The sequence below is a fragment of the Artemia sp. Qi Xiang Cuo genome, chromosome 8, assembly GCF_049724085.1.
Source record: "Artemia sp. Qi Xiang Cuo chromosome 8, ASM4972408v1, whole genome shotgun sequence".
Lineage (NCBI taxonomy): Eukaryota > Metazoa > Arthropoda > Branchiopoda > Anostraca > Artemiidae > Artemia > Artemia sp. Qi Xiang Cuo.
The window spans coordinates 42,449,292-42,467,354 of record NC_142801.1 but is presented as its reverse complement, the minus strand read 5'-3'; the positions used below and the strand labels follow the sequence as shown (position 1 = coordinate 42,467,354).

The 18,063-nt window shown below is 36.7% G+C and overlaps 1 protein-coding gene across 1 annotated transcript in view; it reads right to left on the bottom strand.

Annotated features, from left to right (window-relative positions):
• The window catches only part of LOC148949426 (NFX1-type zinc finger-containing protein 1-like), a 292,710-nt gene that overhangs the window by 11,146 nt on the left and 263,501 nt on the right, over window positions 1–18,063 (bottom strand). Inside the window, exons 18-19 of the mRNA XM_089093454.1 lie at window positions 11,291–11,511; window positions 4,755–5,023 (exon numbers count right to left, since the gene is read on the bottom strand). Of these exons, the coding sequence (XP_088949580.1) occupies window positions 4,755–5,023; window positions 11,291–11,511 (490 nt within the window). The remainder of the gene's footprint in view (window positions 1–4,754; window positions 5,024–11,290; window positions 11,512–18,063) is intronic.

The window sequence follows — 18,063 nt, the reverse complement described above, 5'->3', positions numbered from 1 at the left end:
ATCGGCTACCAATTTGGTTGTAAAAATCAGTCAATTGAAAAATAAAAATGATTTAACACACAATAATCACTCTAAAAAAAATACCATTGTGCAAACACTTCAGGTCAGGTAAATCATATAAATTGAAAAGTAAGAAGAAAAGTAGTGAAATCGGAGAAAATCGAACTTAAAAGGCTTTAGCCGTCATTGGACTCCTCCAAATTTAAAGTATCCACTAGTGTCGAATCCTGATTGAATGGAGTTAGTTGTTTCCGTTTCATATTAGCCCAGGTCAAATCGCTGGGGGATCCAAGCCCAGTCATGTACTCCACTTGACGACGTGAGAACGAGTTGCTCCGTTTTCATCAGGGACGAAACACTCGAGACATTTAGTCTATTCCGTGCCTTGGTTTTGATAACCGACAAAGTCAAGAACTGTCTCTCCAGCACTTGAATGGGGCAAGCAGCAGTCAGAAAGAACTTGGGCAAGTATGGAAAAAGTTCGTTCCCAGCAGCATCCTTGAAAAGGAATAGAAAAGCTTTCCAAAATTTGCAAGGATTTTCGAGGTCCGACTGCGGAACGAGACGGAGAATCCTTTTCCTCTGTGACGGGAGCTCTTCCCATTCAGAGTGTAAAGCCTCTCTCGTTTTCAATCTCTCCCCCTCCATATTACAGGCTCTGAAAGATACCTTTACAAATCGTACCATCAGAGGCACAACCGATAGTATTTGTTTCTTGGGAGAAATGGCTTCTTGAGGATCAAGAGCTCTTAAATTAAACAGCGTTTTATCGCGATAGTTAATTCGCTTGCATATCTGGTCAGCTAGTTCTATGTAGAGTTTCACTGTTTTTCTAAAAGCGTCGAGTTCCTTTTGTTCAGAAGGGAACGCAGTGAAATATACTTTTACATTTGCATCAAAGGCAAGCATATGATCAGGTAAGTAGTTATCAGGGATTAGGACGGTTGCCTTTCAAAGAGAGTGTCAAGAAGAAGCCGAGAGAGAACTTTGAGCCCTAGGGTTCACGCAAAATCGCAAAAATGAGTGCAATAGTAGCCATAATATCTAACGTCATCGAAGTCATATTCTGTTATCAACGGACCCTAATTTGTTTTTCTGTGAATTCATGGAAGATAGCAAAAGTTTTTATAATAAAAATCATGATTTTTTACTAGATTTCGTGAAATTTACTAGATCCTCCAAATTTACTATATTTTTCTTTTTTTTTTTTACTAAATCTAGTAAAATCCTACTGACGGTGGCAACACTGTTTTGTGTGTCAGACAAAAAAGGTTCAGAGATATGGCCTAACGGACTGATTTTAACAATAGAGGGAATAAAAATGTGAAAATATATTGTTTTATTTGATAAAGTGTCTGTAATAAGTAGTAGTAAGACAGCAAGACAGATAGGACTGTTTCTTAGAATTTTATATCGAATATACGACTATTAGTTCCAAAAAAGAAAAAAATAATATGAAGTTCAGTATACATCATTCCCTCCGAACACCGTAGTAAAGTCCCTCAACAAGCTCTTCAAGTTACTACATTCACAGGTGAATTGAAGATACATTTTACACTTCTTCGCATCGTCTGGCTTCTAATGAAGGACTAGGTGTGATGGTGCCTTAACCGTCATAGCCAATATTTTGATCACCACATAGTCTGTTTTGATTGCCACATTATATGTTACTCGTTTTCCTTGAAAACTAAATATGGGATTAGGCAGCTGACTGAAGCCACGTCCGCTCAAGGATATGTCTCCAATTCCACGCACTTTACTAATTCCATTCAAGAAAGGAGTCAGTTAAGTAGCGATCTCCTCACTTGATATTTTCAATAGCAGTGCATTTGATGTACAAGATGTACATATCCATCATATCTGACTCTGTCCTCGGTTAGCCTGTCCGTGTTGTGTAGTCCGGTTCTATTCAAGGAAATGATCAACGACAATTTGACTCCTCAAAATTGGATACTGCTCTCTTAAATTCAAAGAATGATACTTGTGCTCCTGCTATAATCCTTGGTTCAATTTCTCTCCAGCTAGTTGATCACCTTATTTATCCAGCTTTAACAGGCTTACATAATAATGTTTCTAGCTTACAGTGTGCTATACCTTTCTGGACACTCTCCTAACCAAAATTTGCAGTCGCTATATGCTTAGCTAAACATAATCGAATAAATCGATCAAAATTCAGGATGAATCACTCTATCTGCTCAAATAGTAATTGAACTTTAGTAAGTTTGAGTAATTTACCAATCATAGCTGACATAGCTCTTGGTTATCCTGTCCTTGCTGTGTTCTGCGGTTCTATTCAAGGAAAGGTTGAACAACAATTCGACTCCTCAAAATTGGACACTGTTCTTTTCAATTCGAAAAATGATAATTGTGCTCCTGTGGTAACCCTTGGTTCAATCTCTCTCAAGACAGCTGATCGCCTTTTTTATCTATCTTTAAAAGTCTTACATAATAATATTTCTAACATACTGTGTGCTACACCTTTGTGGACTCTTCTAGCCTAAAGTCGCAGTCCCTGAATGGTTAGCTGAACCTAATGGAATAAATCGATCAAAGCCCGGGAGGAATCACTTTATCTGCTCAAATAGTAAATTAACGGATTTGTTTGCGTGTATCTATTTGTTCTGCCCTGTTTGATAGTTTTGTTGTATTTCCATTTCTTTATAGGCTCCATCTTAATCCGTTTTATTTTTACTGGATTCCTCAATAAATGAACAAAGGAAATAAACATACCACGTTTCATAATAAAGACCTGACTGTGCATATTCAGAGCAAAGCTGTTTCTGCAGTTCTAACAGATTACAACTCAAACTTTTGGCCCTAAATAATTTTATGTCACTCCTCAAAGCGTACCTTTCATTGATAAGAAAAGCACGGCAGATTTTCTCAGACCCACAAGCTTGGAGGCCAAATACGACCCAGAAAATGAATGAAGAAAAAGAATATACTCAGGTATGAGGGGTTCATTAGGAATTGCTTCGGTTCCATATTTTAGGCCATCAAACCAGCAGACGACTGCCATCCAATACTATTAAATCGACAATGTCTTCAGGAACCTGCTTGACGTAAGTCCTTAACCAAGTACACAACAGTTTTGCAACAAATATATTAGTTCTTCTCTATTACTTTTGACTAATTCTTCAAATCTCTTTATGGCCTTCACTATCTTCAGGATGGAGCAAAGTCAGTGGCTGGAGAAGCAGAAATTCTTTTCTTTTTCAGCTGAGCAAACAGAAGGGTTGTGGATCTCTGGTCTCGTGAATCCTCTTGGGAAAAGATATGTGGCATTACTTACAAAAAAAAGAGAAAATGTTTGAGTTATAAGAAGGGTAAATATTAACCCTGCTTCGTCGATTGGCGCGTCCGATATATTTTTTTTTTGCTAATCATTGTTCAAAAGCATGTTATTGTTATATCACTGAATGTGTTTTAACTTCGGACAGCCGATATGCCTCAGTTATTTCACCACAAGTTAGGACAGTCTTTCTTATGCAAAATATAAGGGATAATTCTTCACCAATTGATAATTCTTCACTTAGTATGTAAGGGAAAACTTGATAGTTGTTCTTCAATTCTCCAAAATTGAAATAGCAATAGGAGGAGGGCTCAAGGTCAAATAAAAGATCCTTTGTTAAGTCTTCTATTTACTTGACAACGCACCAGCTTCAACCCTAGCAGCGATTTCAATGAAGATGGTCAGGAACACTGATCCTTTTCTCACAATTTGGCTTGTTCTTAGTTTCAACAAGGAATCTTCACCAGTTATCAAATACGTAAAACTAGTTTAAAAAATAAGAACTCACATTTGAAGCCTTCCAATTTGAAGACTAAGTTACTACATAATAGCATCTACTATTACTTATAGCAACAGGAGAGATTAGGCCCCTTCTCCCCAGTATCCTAAAGGGATTAGCCCAGTTTTTAAGTTCCAAAATTCAGTTTGAAGAAAAACAAACTTAGGCGTTCTTTTATTGAATAAAAAGCCCACGAATGGACTTTTTGGGTACCAAGTGCCAGTGAAGCTGTTTTTTTATAGGCTAATAAAACTACATTGGTTTCTTTTTTGGCATTAAGAGGTGTGGGGAAGAAAGGTATTCAGGAGTTCGTATAAGAGAAAACGTAATTTTGATATCAATTTTCTTTGTACGACTCACATTAGAAAAGTGGCCAGACAAGTTTTTAAAATACTTGAAATAGAGAACACACCATAGAAAATATAGAAAATAAACCATACGAAATAGAAAATACACCTTTCAACCTCTTCTCAAAGGGCAAATTTAAAAGTTTTCCAGTTTCCTGGGATGGATCGGGAAGAGGAGGGAAAGAGGATATTTCCTATTCACATTATAGGATAAGTCAGTGCAAAGGATGTTTCTTTTGCAATTCCTTTAGAGTTTAATCCAATTTCCTACATTTTACTATTCTAAGTTCCATCAACCCCAAGCAGCTAAAAGGAGAATAGGCTCCTTGCAAAAGCAAAGCCAAAACCTTATTTAAATTTCTAGTGCCAGTTTCTTAAAGCTTGAGAATTGCAAGACTTGAGCACAAGAAAACCAAAATTGTCACTTTAGCCACTATTATTGAAAATATAATTTTGCTATAAGCAAAATTATACTATAAGCAAAATTTCACTAAATCATAACTATTTAGTGAAACTGAGAGTTTTTGAACATGTCCTGAGGTTTAACTTTTACAGGAAAAATGTGGCATTAATTAAGTTCTAGTTAAGATTCTAATTAAGTAAGAAAACGTCTTACTTTTGACTTTTTCTAACGAATCGCTGACTTTTTCTAATAAATCTGTAATATGAGTCTCCACATCTCTGTTCGAGTAATAAAGAGATTTGACAGCCTCTACTTCCTGGTAGCTTTGTCTAACTATGTTTCCAAATCGACCAGTACATGAAGTAATGGGTGTATTACATCGTGGGCATCGACGAAGCCCAACCTCATCTTTTTTTTGGGTCATCCAATAATCTATACCCTCTAGTTCAATCGCATGGTTACAATCAGGAAGGAAAATAAACCTAAAAAATGGAATTGTGTTTACACAAGAATCAACCTGAATAGGTGCAGGACTTATTAAGCAACCTTTATTTATATTATTTTATGAAAAAATAGGCTATCCTAAAAAGTGAAAAGAGGCTGCGCCTTCAAATTAATCTTAAAAGCCTGCAGAAATTACACGAAGCATTGCGGCGTCGTAGCTTTCAAGACCTCTACTTTTTAAGATAATGTTAGAAGCTAGGTCTCTTCTTCTAACATGTGAAGCATATTCAAAGGTATCAGTGTCATTTCAAGGCATCCGTCTGTCAATATATTCGAAGGTATCCTGAAGCATTTGTCAACGCTGCCTGCCTCATTAGATATAATAAACAAAGAAAAAAGGTCTTGAAAATCAATCTTGATATACGAATTTGTGAAGGAAGGCTTTGAATTTTATTTAAGTTCCGCACGTTTTCATTACTTTTATTGAACTAAATTGAATATACTAATTACGAATATACTTCAGATAATGCTTCAGTTCGGTTCTTGAATAACATTACATGATTCATGAAGTTCTACCCAAAATACCAGTAATACCTCGAGAAAAGACAATAAGATATTTCAATTTTTTTAATTAAATGTTGCACTACGATTTTAAATTCATTCTAAAGAATATTCGGATAAAAAAAAACTAAAAATACAGGTTTTTTTTTATCTACAAAATTCAAGAAAATCTAAAAATCTACACATAAATAGGGCAAAATAAAAACAGCCCTAGTTGCTACCTTCAAATTATAGTCGATTCGTTTGGTTAATTTTATCACGTCGACCGGGTAATCGACACCGCAAACCAATTTGCTATATTCTATGCTCATTTCAAAACACTCGTTAGCCTTTTGGTTACTTGGAATATAGATCTAAATATTAAAATTCTATTTAGCAATCATTCTTAGCAATTGGTAGCAATCATTCTTACACCAAGGTGCTACGCATAGAAACACGTAGGTTATCTGTTTCACATTTTGTCAGCATTATTTGATTGAATCCACCTTTAAGAATAATATGACGCAACGTGCTTTTTTTTTAAATAAAACTTGTAGTACAGGAATAATAAGGTTTGACCAGGAACAAATTGATAAAGTAATGCTTTCTTCACTATCCAGACCAGAAAAAATCGCTGAGCAACATATCCAAAATCTCTATCTCAAACTTGTTGCGAAATTTGTTTTTTTCGCCGTTTTTGTTTATTAATTTTTTATTTTTTTGGAAAAAAAATGAAATATCACGAAACTGGTGTTTGATATGTCTTTCTGTATCAGATTTGAAAGCTGAAACGATATCTGATGTTAGTTTCTCCGAAATGTCAAGAAATGAATCAGAAATACTCTGTTTTTGAACAAAAATGAACAAATTTTAACGTTTTAGGTAAAAAAAAAACAACAAGCGTTCGATAGAAGTTTCTAGATCAGTTTTGAGTCGAAAAACAAGGTTTTCTGAGATACTTCAAGATCTTTTTAATACCCATCCTCCCCACCCTCAAAAACCTTGCTCTTCGCAGGCATTTTAGATCAAAATCCATTCACCTTCATCACTAAAAAAAACGACGGGGTAAAAATTATTTGTAATAAAACGGAAGAAAATTACACATCTGATTGATCAAAGGAACAAAAACCACAGGAAAAATTAAATCACAGGCTTAAAGCTCATCCTCAGAAAATTCAACTTCTTGACACTTCGCGTTGTTGCACGAAACTCCTCTACATACTCGACAAGCAATGGTGCATTCTAGACCATTTTTCTTGCAGGAGCATCTCTCGCTGTCGCAACCATCAGCTCGGCAAGAACACTTCACTGTCTTTAGAAGATGAGGAGGAGCAGCGGGGAGATCCGTCATTTTTGGCTCTAAAACTTCGTTGCCTTGAAGATTCCATCCCCAGCTTAGGGGGTCAACCGTGTTCCCTAGCCAGATCTGAACCTGGCTGTAGACTCGGAACGAATGATACTTCGCTGTCATCGTAGCCGGAGGCAGCTCTTGTGGGTGTACGAATGAGGTGGCAGCATTGATTTTCCTCAGGAAAACTTGGTTTCTGGCAGGGTCAAGACTTGGCAGGTCCTGGTTGCTATAGATTATCAGCAAAGCTTTCTCCCCATCCACAGCTATCTCGTCATGAAATGTAGATTTTTGGTCAACAGGGTACCAGTGTCTCTGAAAATCGAGCTGGATAACATAAGCTGAAAAGCTTTTTCTTTTCCAATGCCACAAAGGTGCAATGTTGTGTCGCAACCCAGTATGGCGTAACAGAACGGCATCAGCTGGCAAACTTCTGATCTTGTCTTTTATCTGACAATCATCCCAAGCTGAGCATTCACTTCCGAATTTCGCTTCCGGCGAGAAGTAAACTCGGTTTAAACTCGTGTCTACATGACAGATGAGGAGGACGAGAACATCCGTGTCATCAGCAACCACAATGGTATAGCTATGGACTGGAGTTTCCGTAGCCTCCTGTACTATGTCTAGATCAGCATCTCCTTCAGAGTGTTATACATCGCAAGCGCTGGCTACCAGAGCGTTTCAAAGAATTTTCAGAAAACGCGATTTCTTCTCCTTGCAAGAAAAAAACTCCTCTTTCGTCGTGTAATTTTTCATGTCTTCGGTAAATAACACTTCGCGACCGACATATCCAGCTCGACGCAAATGGGTTGCATCTTTGATTGACGGACCGCTGTAGTATCCGTCAAAGACGACAACTGCACGGGGATACTTCTTTTCGACGTAATGAATGTACGAAGATGTGATAACCTTATATGCGGAAGCGACCTTCCACGGGATCCGATGAAGAAGGGCACCCCTGTCTAAGACGAAGCTGGTAATTCCCACCGGTCTTGGGGACTGAGCATCAAACCCACATGACTGATAGACTGGTTTTGCTAGCTCGGGCTTGTTGGTCTTTCGCATGATCCGTTTCTTTCGAAAAGAGCAGGAGGAATGGTACAGAGCTCAAACTTGAAATAATCTTCCTTGAGACTAGACCTCTGGGCAACGATATGAACCTCAGAAAAAGTAGTGCCGGGTCGATGTGCGCCACCTCAGAAGAGCCCTACTTTTTTGTGGTCATCAGAGTCACTTGGTCTTTCTTTTTAAAGACGTGCTCCTTCAAGGTCTTTTCTGAAATCTTGTCTAAGATTTTCTTCCCAGCAGATTCGGCAGCGAGAAAATACTCAATTTACCCTCTTACGAACACCTAAGGGGAATTTAAATTAGCAATTATTAAAATTGAACCTTGATAATTTCCAAACCATTGACTTAGGATTTTCCATTCAACACCTCGTTCATGCGAAGGGTGGGGAGTTGGGTATACATCTACTTTGGACCCCTCTCAGACAATCATCATCGACAATCCTTTTTTTTAGCGTTTCCCCACTGTCCGTATCTCCTAATTAACTGTACTTTCCCAGCAAACTCATTCGTAGCAGGTTTGAAGCTCCTTGCGTTGATGGAAGATGAGAAACTACTAAAGCCAAATCCTGAGGAAGCCTGGCGCTACGCTCTGCAACACAGCTGACAACACCTGTTGGATAAAAGTTGCAGGAAGAATTATTATTTTTTTTACTTGCTAAAGGGAGTACTTATGCACGGGGAGCTGAGATTTTCCATGTGTGGTTTTCGTTCTCTCTCCAACCCGTTGTTATTCGAATCACCTTACTAAGCAGTGATCTTTCTGCAGGCAGTGGATGCTAGAAGGTACAAAACCCCTGGGCATGAATAGTACATTATCCAATCGAGGCATTTTGTAAATAAAACATTTGTCAAGCAACTGATGAAATAAAAAGCCCTAGGAATTGTTCTTTGCTGGCACATACCGAGAACAGGCCTACCCCCTCCCCCCAAATCGTATTCTTTTAGTTTCTGGGCATTTCTTACTAAAATTATCTTAAAAAAGTTTTTCTCACGCAAACGAAACAAAATATCGCTCCGCAACTACGCAAGATCTATCTACAAAACTAGCTCAAACAAACTGATTCCCGTTATTTTCAGGTATCTGTAAAATTCTAATAGCTAGACCTTTATTGGAAACACAAAACCGAACCCTAAACAATCGGATGTTCTATTTGGAGCAGAAAATTCCAAGAGTAAACAGTAGAACAGAAGACTCGCAATCTCAATAGGTCTCTCAATAGTCTTTCGCCAACCATGATATCGGCAACTTTATTATACAATTTTAATTCTCTACAAACTCAGACAAGCTCAATTTTCAGTAACGCCCTTGTTTATAGAATTCTAAGGATATTGGGAATATAACGAGTCAGTTTATTTGAGCTAGTTGGCAAGACATATCTTGCGTTACCTACGAAGCAATAATTATTGTTCGTTTTAAGTTTCAACGTTGCTATTTACTTCGGTAGAAAAAAAAATTTTTGTGATTAATTTTTACTCGTTATTATTAGTTTTAACCGTGCACAATAAACCTTACAAAAAGATCTTTCATTTTATATTTGGCGATGAAAGTAAACAAGTCAATATGATTTTTGTTAAAATAAGACATTAAATATAGGTTGTACTTCCTATCTTCCTTAAACTTTCCCACAAGATATATGCAAATTTGTCGCATAACTAAAAAGTCCAAGGTGTACACCGTCGCCTGAATCTTTGGAAATTTGCCCATAAAAAGACTAAATTATTTTTATGAAAATAAATAAATGATACGTTTTCAATAGGCGTTTTTTTTTTAAACCCGTGTTTTAAGCTTTTGCTTACTAAGAGGTTAATAGTCTCCAACATTAAGAATCAATATTTTGAGGCACAAAATGTCAGAAAACACCACTTTGTAGTGGTTTTTCGAAATTGGAGGGTGAAGGATGGGGAGTGGGCTCAAAACTACTTGTCTAGTGCTTTACGCAATGAAAAATAGATTGACTATCTGTGCTTTTGCTTTGCCTGTCATTTTAACCTTCTTTAGGCCAATATTGATGTTTTGTGGCACAAAATGGCAGAGAGAGCGAACTTGCTGTAGCACAATCTTTTTCATTACTATACAGGTCAGTATCTGCTGAAGGTTTGTCAAAAACCATGTTAATCACTGCGGCATTCATATCATTATCGGTTGAAGATTTATGAGCCATCACAGAACTCACTGCAGCATCCGCATCATACTTTAGAGCCGTTTTCAAAGATCCAGGCACAAAACTTATTAAAATTTACTTTCGACGACAAAAATTGATGGTTTGTAGCACAAAAACACCACTTAGTTTTCCTTTGGCCAGATGGGGGAGTCGAAACCTCCTGTTTAGGTTTATAAACCATAAAAAGTCAATTTAGTATCTTGAAATTTAAATTTTTTGGCATTTTAACCCATTTTTGGCAAAAATTGAGGCTTTTCGAACGTTAAAAATCGACTCGTTATCTTAGAATTTCCTCTCTCTGGCATTTTGACTCGTTTTAGGACAGAATTGATGATTTGAGGCACAAATTGAGAGAAAACATTACTTAGCTGGGGTTTGTCACGACAGAGGGGGAGGGGTGGGCTAAAATCTTCCTGTTTATGGTTCTAGACATTGCAAAGTGGATTGTCTATCTTATACTTCCATTCTCTGACATTTTGATCTTATTCGGGCCAAAATTGATGTTTTGTAGCACAAAATGGCAATAAAGACCATTTTGCTGTGGTACGATCTCTTTCGTTGCTAAAAAAAAGGAATTAGATGTGGCGACTTCATTAAAATGAGCCTTCATTGTACAAAGACTGTTTTGGTACGATGAACATTGGGAATAATAAAAAAAAGGACACCTCACTGCTTTTCATGCAAAGTGATTTCCCTTGATGTTCAAGGAGGGGGACTGTGATTCACGCCTGTAAGGTTTCCACCATAGTGATACGAATGGCGCACTTTAATTCCGATCTGATGCCGTTTCCAAAGGGTTTCAGGCTGTCATCAACTTATTTTCACAATAAACTTTCACTACAATGATGAATTGAAGGAATGATTACCATCCGTGAATCAGTTTTAGACGACAAAATTTTCTTACTAGTCATTTTTTTTCAAAACAAGTTTTTAAACTTTAAGATGCTATGGATCGTGGTTCATTCTTTACTAAGTTGCAGCTATCGCTGCAATCATGATTATAAAAATTTATATCAACCCCCCCCCCCCCCCAAAAAAATGTCTTTGTACGTCCCTGACCCTTTGATAATAATTAAAGACCACAGTTTACAGATTTTCAGGCGCAAACTAGATTACTAGGCACTCCTAGTCTCGATTAAACGTTTTTTTCAATTGGATATTAAAACAAATTAGAAACATTTTACTACCTTGAATCAGGTTCGGTTTCATTTCCATATAATATGAACTCTTCCAGTTCTTTTTTGTCACATATTCTGCATTGTTTTGGACACATTTCTCCACATAATCCAATACAAGGATGGCCACACTGAAGAATTTCTTCACAGGGGTTGTTGCATTGCTCACGTTTACATGGCTCACCACAGGTAAGATCGCATGTTATATGTTTACATTTCCATGCGCAAGGCTCCTATGTATAAAGTAAAGGCTTCAAAAGCATTTTTTTATACTTTAATGTAAGCTTAAAACTCACAAGAAGAAGTCAAAATAAGTTAAGTGATGAAAAAATAATAAAAATCAACTAATAAATATCAAGCTTCGAGTGACAGACAGAAGATATACGGGTAAATCAGCATTTGTTTACAAGGAAGACGTTCGTCTACTCAAAATTCCCTCTAAACCCACTTCTTAGAATGTTAAAGAATACTAAACTAAGGATCCAACAAGCGGCCATTCTAAGTCTGAGAAGGTAAATCGATATTTTTTCAAAACCTACTTTAGCTGCCGCAGCTACCGACCGTAAAGACCCATTTCACACCGCTAGAACTTGACCATATATAAGTATCAAATATGTACCTCTGCTATTAAACGGGATGCCAAAACAACACGTTTTAGAGAGTGACTTTTAGTCTAAAACACTAGACGGTTGCGTCTTCTTTTTCCAAATATGAAACACATTTGATACCGCATGTACTGACCCTGGGAATATACGTCAGAACCTTAGTTTAGTTGATAGTGGTCGGACAAAAAAACAACAACAGGTTTTTCCATAGACTTCTCGTGATGTGTACATCGGTATCGCGCGTGCGCGAAGGCGGAGTATGAATCTTGTGTGGTTTTAAATATGTTTCACATTTTTTTTTAAACGCAGAGTATAGCCTTTGTCGATACTGCATATTCTGTCTACTGTGGTTTAAAACAAAGAGTAAATCCCAAATGACATTACCGAAATAGCCGAACTGGAACAGAGAAGCAAAAAAACAGCAAAAGAAAGTTGAAAATTCACACTATCGACTTGGAGCAGCCATGTTTTCAAAACGCTACCAAATAAGACTTCAACATTAGTCTTGAATTTATTTTAATTAAAGATTTAAACTTACGCTTTGATATACCAGTAAAAAGAAATAAGCTTGAGAGGAGAAATCACAGACAGTCGCTACGCTTCACCCACGCAAACAAACGCCCGTAGAAGTTCAAAACACAGACATATAATGTTTTATCAAATTTATTCCTCAGCAAGTGAATTCCTAGAATGCCCATAAAGTTGATTCCTAGACTACTCATGCGCTAATTTGCACAAGCATGCACACTTGCAAGCACAGACACACACGAAAAACATACGCAAAAACCCACGCATACAATCATGATAATGCTTAACATATTCATCAACCGAATTGATTGGCCTTTACTGATTAAGCTTTCCTTTTTTGGCTGAAAGGGCACTTGAAATACAACTGGGACTTGGTAGTCATGCTTTATAGCTGTTTCCCGAGTTTGGGGTAACCAAAACCACTTGTTTAGGGTTTTAGACTTTGAAAAATCGATTTCTTATATTAGAATTTACCATCCCCGGCGACTGTTAGGGGAACTTGTCCGTTACAGTAAGGCTGTCTGGTGTCTATTTGGTGTTTTATTTTAACCAATACTTTTCATCTGAGTTCATACAATTTAAACTATATTTGAAATTTCACGATCTTAAAAATTCAAGCAGTTCGCACTTCAAAAAACCCACCACTATAATCTTCAAGGAGCTTAAACTGGAAAATGACACTATAAATTTTTCTGAAAATTAGCATAGTAGGCCTACTATGTTTAGGTGTGAAAAAAAGATCAACATCAGTCACAAGTCTAAGAAAATTCGTTTTCCCCTGTCCGTCCCTTTTATATTTTTCATAAATCGTCAGCTGACTGAAATCAGAGACCCATGAAGCATGAACACAAATAGTTAGAATAAATGGCATTAAGGTATTAATCAGATGCCATAAGCAAAGAAAGGTAGTGGTTTCTTACGCGTGTAGAAACCTCGCTCTGCTAATAAGGAACTATGTGAATCAAATTTGTACGCAGCAATCACTTAATTAATTAGCCGCGTTGCTTAATGTTATGCAACAGAACAAGTCAATTGAACTTCGAACAACAATACCAAGAGAGTAATAGTATTCAACGAAACATATTTTTATTTTGTAATGGATTTTTAGTAAAGTAAGTTTGTTTTTCCTTAGTATGTTGTAGGTACCCATTCACGAAAATATAGAAGATTTTAATTTTAAGAAAAAACACTCCCCTACCTCCGTATTGCCATCCTTGGCTTAGTTAAGGCAGGTCCATATATATATATATATATATATATATATATATATATATATATATATATATATATATATATATATATATATATATATATATATATAAAACAAAAAATCATGAAGAAAGGAAGAAAACGAGGACACTTAACAGTCAGTGAAAAAATTGAAAAATTATGCAAATATTTCGGTCAAGACCTCCGCTTGACCGTCCTCAGTGCAGAATAAAACTGATAAAAATATAAAAACCAAACTTTAAAATAAAAACACCAAACTAAAATTGGACTACCCTTTCTTAGTAACGGTGAAAGGGTAACTGAATAAAAACACAAGTCTAAATGGCATTTCAGAATTTCATTTTGCGTAAAGCACTCTTAAGGCTAATCGTCTTTATTAGTGGCTAATGCTATTTTCCCTATGCTAGAAAATCGGGAATAACTGCTGCGATTTAAGTGATTTTGCGCTGATTTTTTTTTTGACAACTCCCGAGTTAGAAAGTAAAATAATGTTAGTTTCACTTTTTCTATATATTTGATATCTTTTGTCAAAAAAAAAGAAAACGAGTTATTTTAGTTTGTTGAATAAAAATTTAGTAGATGGGAAATAAAAGTAGATATTTTTTCAGTTGATTCTACTGGTATTAAAAAAAAATGTTGGTTACAGAATTATTAAATTATTCTGTTTTAAGGTGAAAAAAAAATATTTTTAGTTTTCATCATTTTCTTGCTATAAGGCATGAAATCTGCTCCAAAGGCTAGAATTTTGGACGGTATGCGGATTTCATAATCTACAACGATTACAGCAAGTGTCTAATGTCTATCACAAACTAAATTAAATACAAAAGCAAAAAATACATATAAAAAAATTACTCGATTTTTACTTCCCACTGTTTCCCGCTTAGTAGCGTTATTTCGTCAGCCAATAGGAAGAAAGCCCGCAATTTTGATTGGACTCTGTTCTGTATATCTTTATGATTTTCGGATAGAAACCGTCAAGAAAACCTCTGAGCTATGAGGAAGAAAAATATAAACAGAGGGTGGCTGAATTTACAATACCGGTAAGTAAATATTACATGTACTAGGTTCATTCCATCCAATCCAGGAGCTTTTAAAATTGCGTCCGATGCGTCCTGATTTTACACCCCTTCAATCTGAAATTGATGGGAAAAGTTTTTTTTATGCACAATAGTTAGGAGACGAATTCACGTTAGGCTTCCCAGGCACGTACAAGGTATTTTTGTGGAGGAGGATGAAGAAAAATCTTACGAGCTCTTCACAAACAATAGAAATTTATGTTTCAGATGAAAGGTGGTTTCATTATTTGGAATAAGATTAACTGCTTCCCTCCCGGATCTCCAATAGCGGATGCACACTTGCTTGAAGTTGTTTAGGATTATTTTTTTGGGCGGCGGGGGGGGGGGCTAGAGGGGCTTTTAGAGTGCCTGGTTTTCAGCTAACATACCTGTAAAGCTATGAAGAAGACATCCCCGAGCCTTGACGCTGGAGTTCTGGTATATAATGATGTGCAATAAGCTTTACTTCGGCTTTTTTTATATAGTAGTTTCCATATGGAATAAAAAATCTATCCCTGAGCTATTCCTGAGATTTGTAAAGTTATGTCTATCCTTATGAGCTATGTAAAACAGAGCACTTCCAATAGATCGTATGATAAGAGCAAAGTAATGAAAGTAGAGAAAGCATAAAATAAGAACTCAGGAGGTGTGAAGTGGAGACCTTGGAAAAAACTCTCGAGGATCTGGAAGATGTAGAAGATGTCCTAAAATGTTGTATTGGTATGTTAATAAAATGAGAGGGAGTAGTCAATCCGGATTTGTCCCAGTGTGGTGCGGTCCAATTCCACTTTCTAGGGCTATAATGATGAAAAGGTTGAGATGGCTAGGGCACGTTTTGCGGATAACAGATAACATACTGCTGAAGATTGTCCTTTTCGGCCAACCTATGAAGGCTAAACGGAAGGCAACCGCCTAGGGCTAAACGGAAAGCAGGTCGTCTGCGGTTGGAGTGTAATGATGTCATAAAGGAAGATTTAAGGGAAATAGGAACTTCCACGGAGGCTGTAAAAAGGGGGGCTTTGAATGGAATAAGATGGATTGGGAGCGTGTGTAGCTGTGTTGACCCCAGGTGGCTTGGTGCTGCGGTGAGTTGTTAGTAGTAGTAGTAGTGTTTCCAATACACCAATAATTACTTCCCTTATGTGCATACATGTTGTGAATGATAGGTTTATCCACCAGCATTTCTTTTTATGTTTTATTTTTATTTATTTTTTTTTTTTAGGAAGGTGCAGCTTGGAGAACAAACAGATGATTTTTCAACCTCATCTTAAATTAACGAAAAACTTTAAGTAAATCTTAAAATAAAAGGATCAGAGACTATGGGAAGCGGTGGTGGTTCTTCTGGTATCGATGGGTCAGCAACATTTACCGATATTGACTTATCTGGAATTCAAGATGGAAACTGCATTGTAAATCTAAGCCATTTCCTCAGTGAAGTAGCTTCTGTATCATAGGCAGCGCAATCGCGCCGCCTAAGTAAACAACGATGTTGGCAAAATGTATTATTTTTTTTCCTTTAGACCAGGGCACTTCGCATCGAAGGAGTTGCCTGTGCCAATCACGTCACAAAGAACTATACAACGCATCTATATAACTTGTGCAAAAATAAGAAAGGTTTGTACACCAAATTTCTTCCCAGAGGAATTATCCAACAATTGACCAAAAATTTAAGAGGTTCAACCAAAATAAATTCCGAAAATAATGGAACGGTGGAAGAATTGAAGAACTTGTTAAAAAGAGGTCCTTACCATGTTTTTGGAAACCACACAAAATACGATTCTTGTTGCCCTAAGATTGTTGAATTCCTTAATGATAAAATAAAAAGTCGGTGGAATACTCTGACCATGCACGTGTTTGAGGATGATATGACGGGGGTAGAGGTTGTATGTCGAAAAGCAGAGCAGCTCCGAAATGACGGAACTGCAAACTTAGTTGAAAGCTACATGTCAGTTGTTGCAAAGTTCATCGGGGGAAAGCAAATTAGCCGGTCTAAGGGAAGTTCATACCAAGCAAGAGTAAATAGAGCCAGCCTTGCTTATAATTCAGGTTCAAAATGGCATCAATTAGGTTGGAAAAATATTTTTCGGTCTAGTCCTTCTTGCTTAACGAAAAAGTATTGCAAAAAAACAGCAGAACGTCGTTTAAGATCTAAAGGTAATTTGACCAGTTATCAGAGTTGTCATGAAGGAAATCATTTTGCTAAGATAAAAAACAGAAATAATAACTTTGGCGATCGGGACTATGGACCAAACTGCAATAAGCCAGATATGACTTCTGATGAAATAAGCTCAGCCAGACAAAAATATACTAACCAACATTTAAAATTGGATAGTGCCTGTACAAGCCGTTGTTCGATAATACCAAGGCGCAATCAAAAAATGGGAACTGGGTTGAAGAGAGATCTAGGAGAATACCGAGCAGGTATATTCATAGAATTGCAACTAGAAAAAATAGCACTAGAGTTGCCCCAATTGTTAAGCAAATTCGAAACTTGAGACCTAGATTCTGCTCTGCCCTTATAAAAAGGGTTTGGATTTAGAAGCAGTTGCTCTAGAAGCATATGAAAAAAAAATTCAACTTAAAAGTCATAAAGAGAGATGAAATAGGACTTAGTGTGCATCCACAGCATCAATATTTTGGTGTATCTGTAGATGGATTGCTCCCTAATGGCACATCTATAGAGATAAAAACTGCATAATATACCAGAATTCAAAACCATTTTTAATGCTGCTCAGTCAGAAATCTGGTCAAAGGATTTTTTATTGAATTATCCAGTGAATGTCTTCAGTTAAAAAAAATCATAGGTATTTTGCCCAGATATAAGGCCAACTCGAGGTACTAGATAGAAAGATATGCCATTTAATAGTTAAAAAAAATCCTAGGTATTTTGCCCAGATACAAGGCCAACTCGAGGTACTAGATAGAAAGATATGCCATTTAATAGTTTTTAACTCCATTGATGACTGGGAAATAATTACAATTCACCGGTCAAAAGAATACTGGACGAAAATATTTTCAAAGCTTGAAGCTTTCTAGAATGAATCCTTACTACCTGAAATTTTAGACTCGAGGTTGGTAAGGAATATGGAAATCAGAGAGCCTATGGTCTCGGAGAATATGAACATCGGACAGCCAAGCTCGTCTCAAGAAACAAAAAGAGGGAAGAAAAAAAGGCCAGGTCTAGTTGACGTGGACAACAAGAAAACAAATACACAGAAGGGATCGGGAGACAAGGAAGAATTTAACAGTCACTCAGCGCATGAAAACAGCAATTTTGAAGAAATATTTTGGTCTGATTTGGAATAAATGAGTCTTTATGTTTGATGTATTTTGTGTGATGTATTTTGATGTACTTGTATTTTTGATG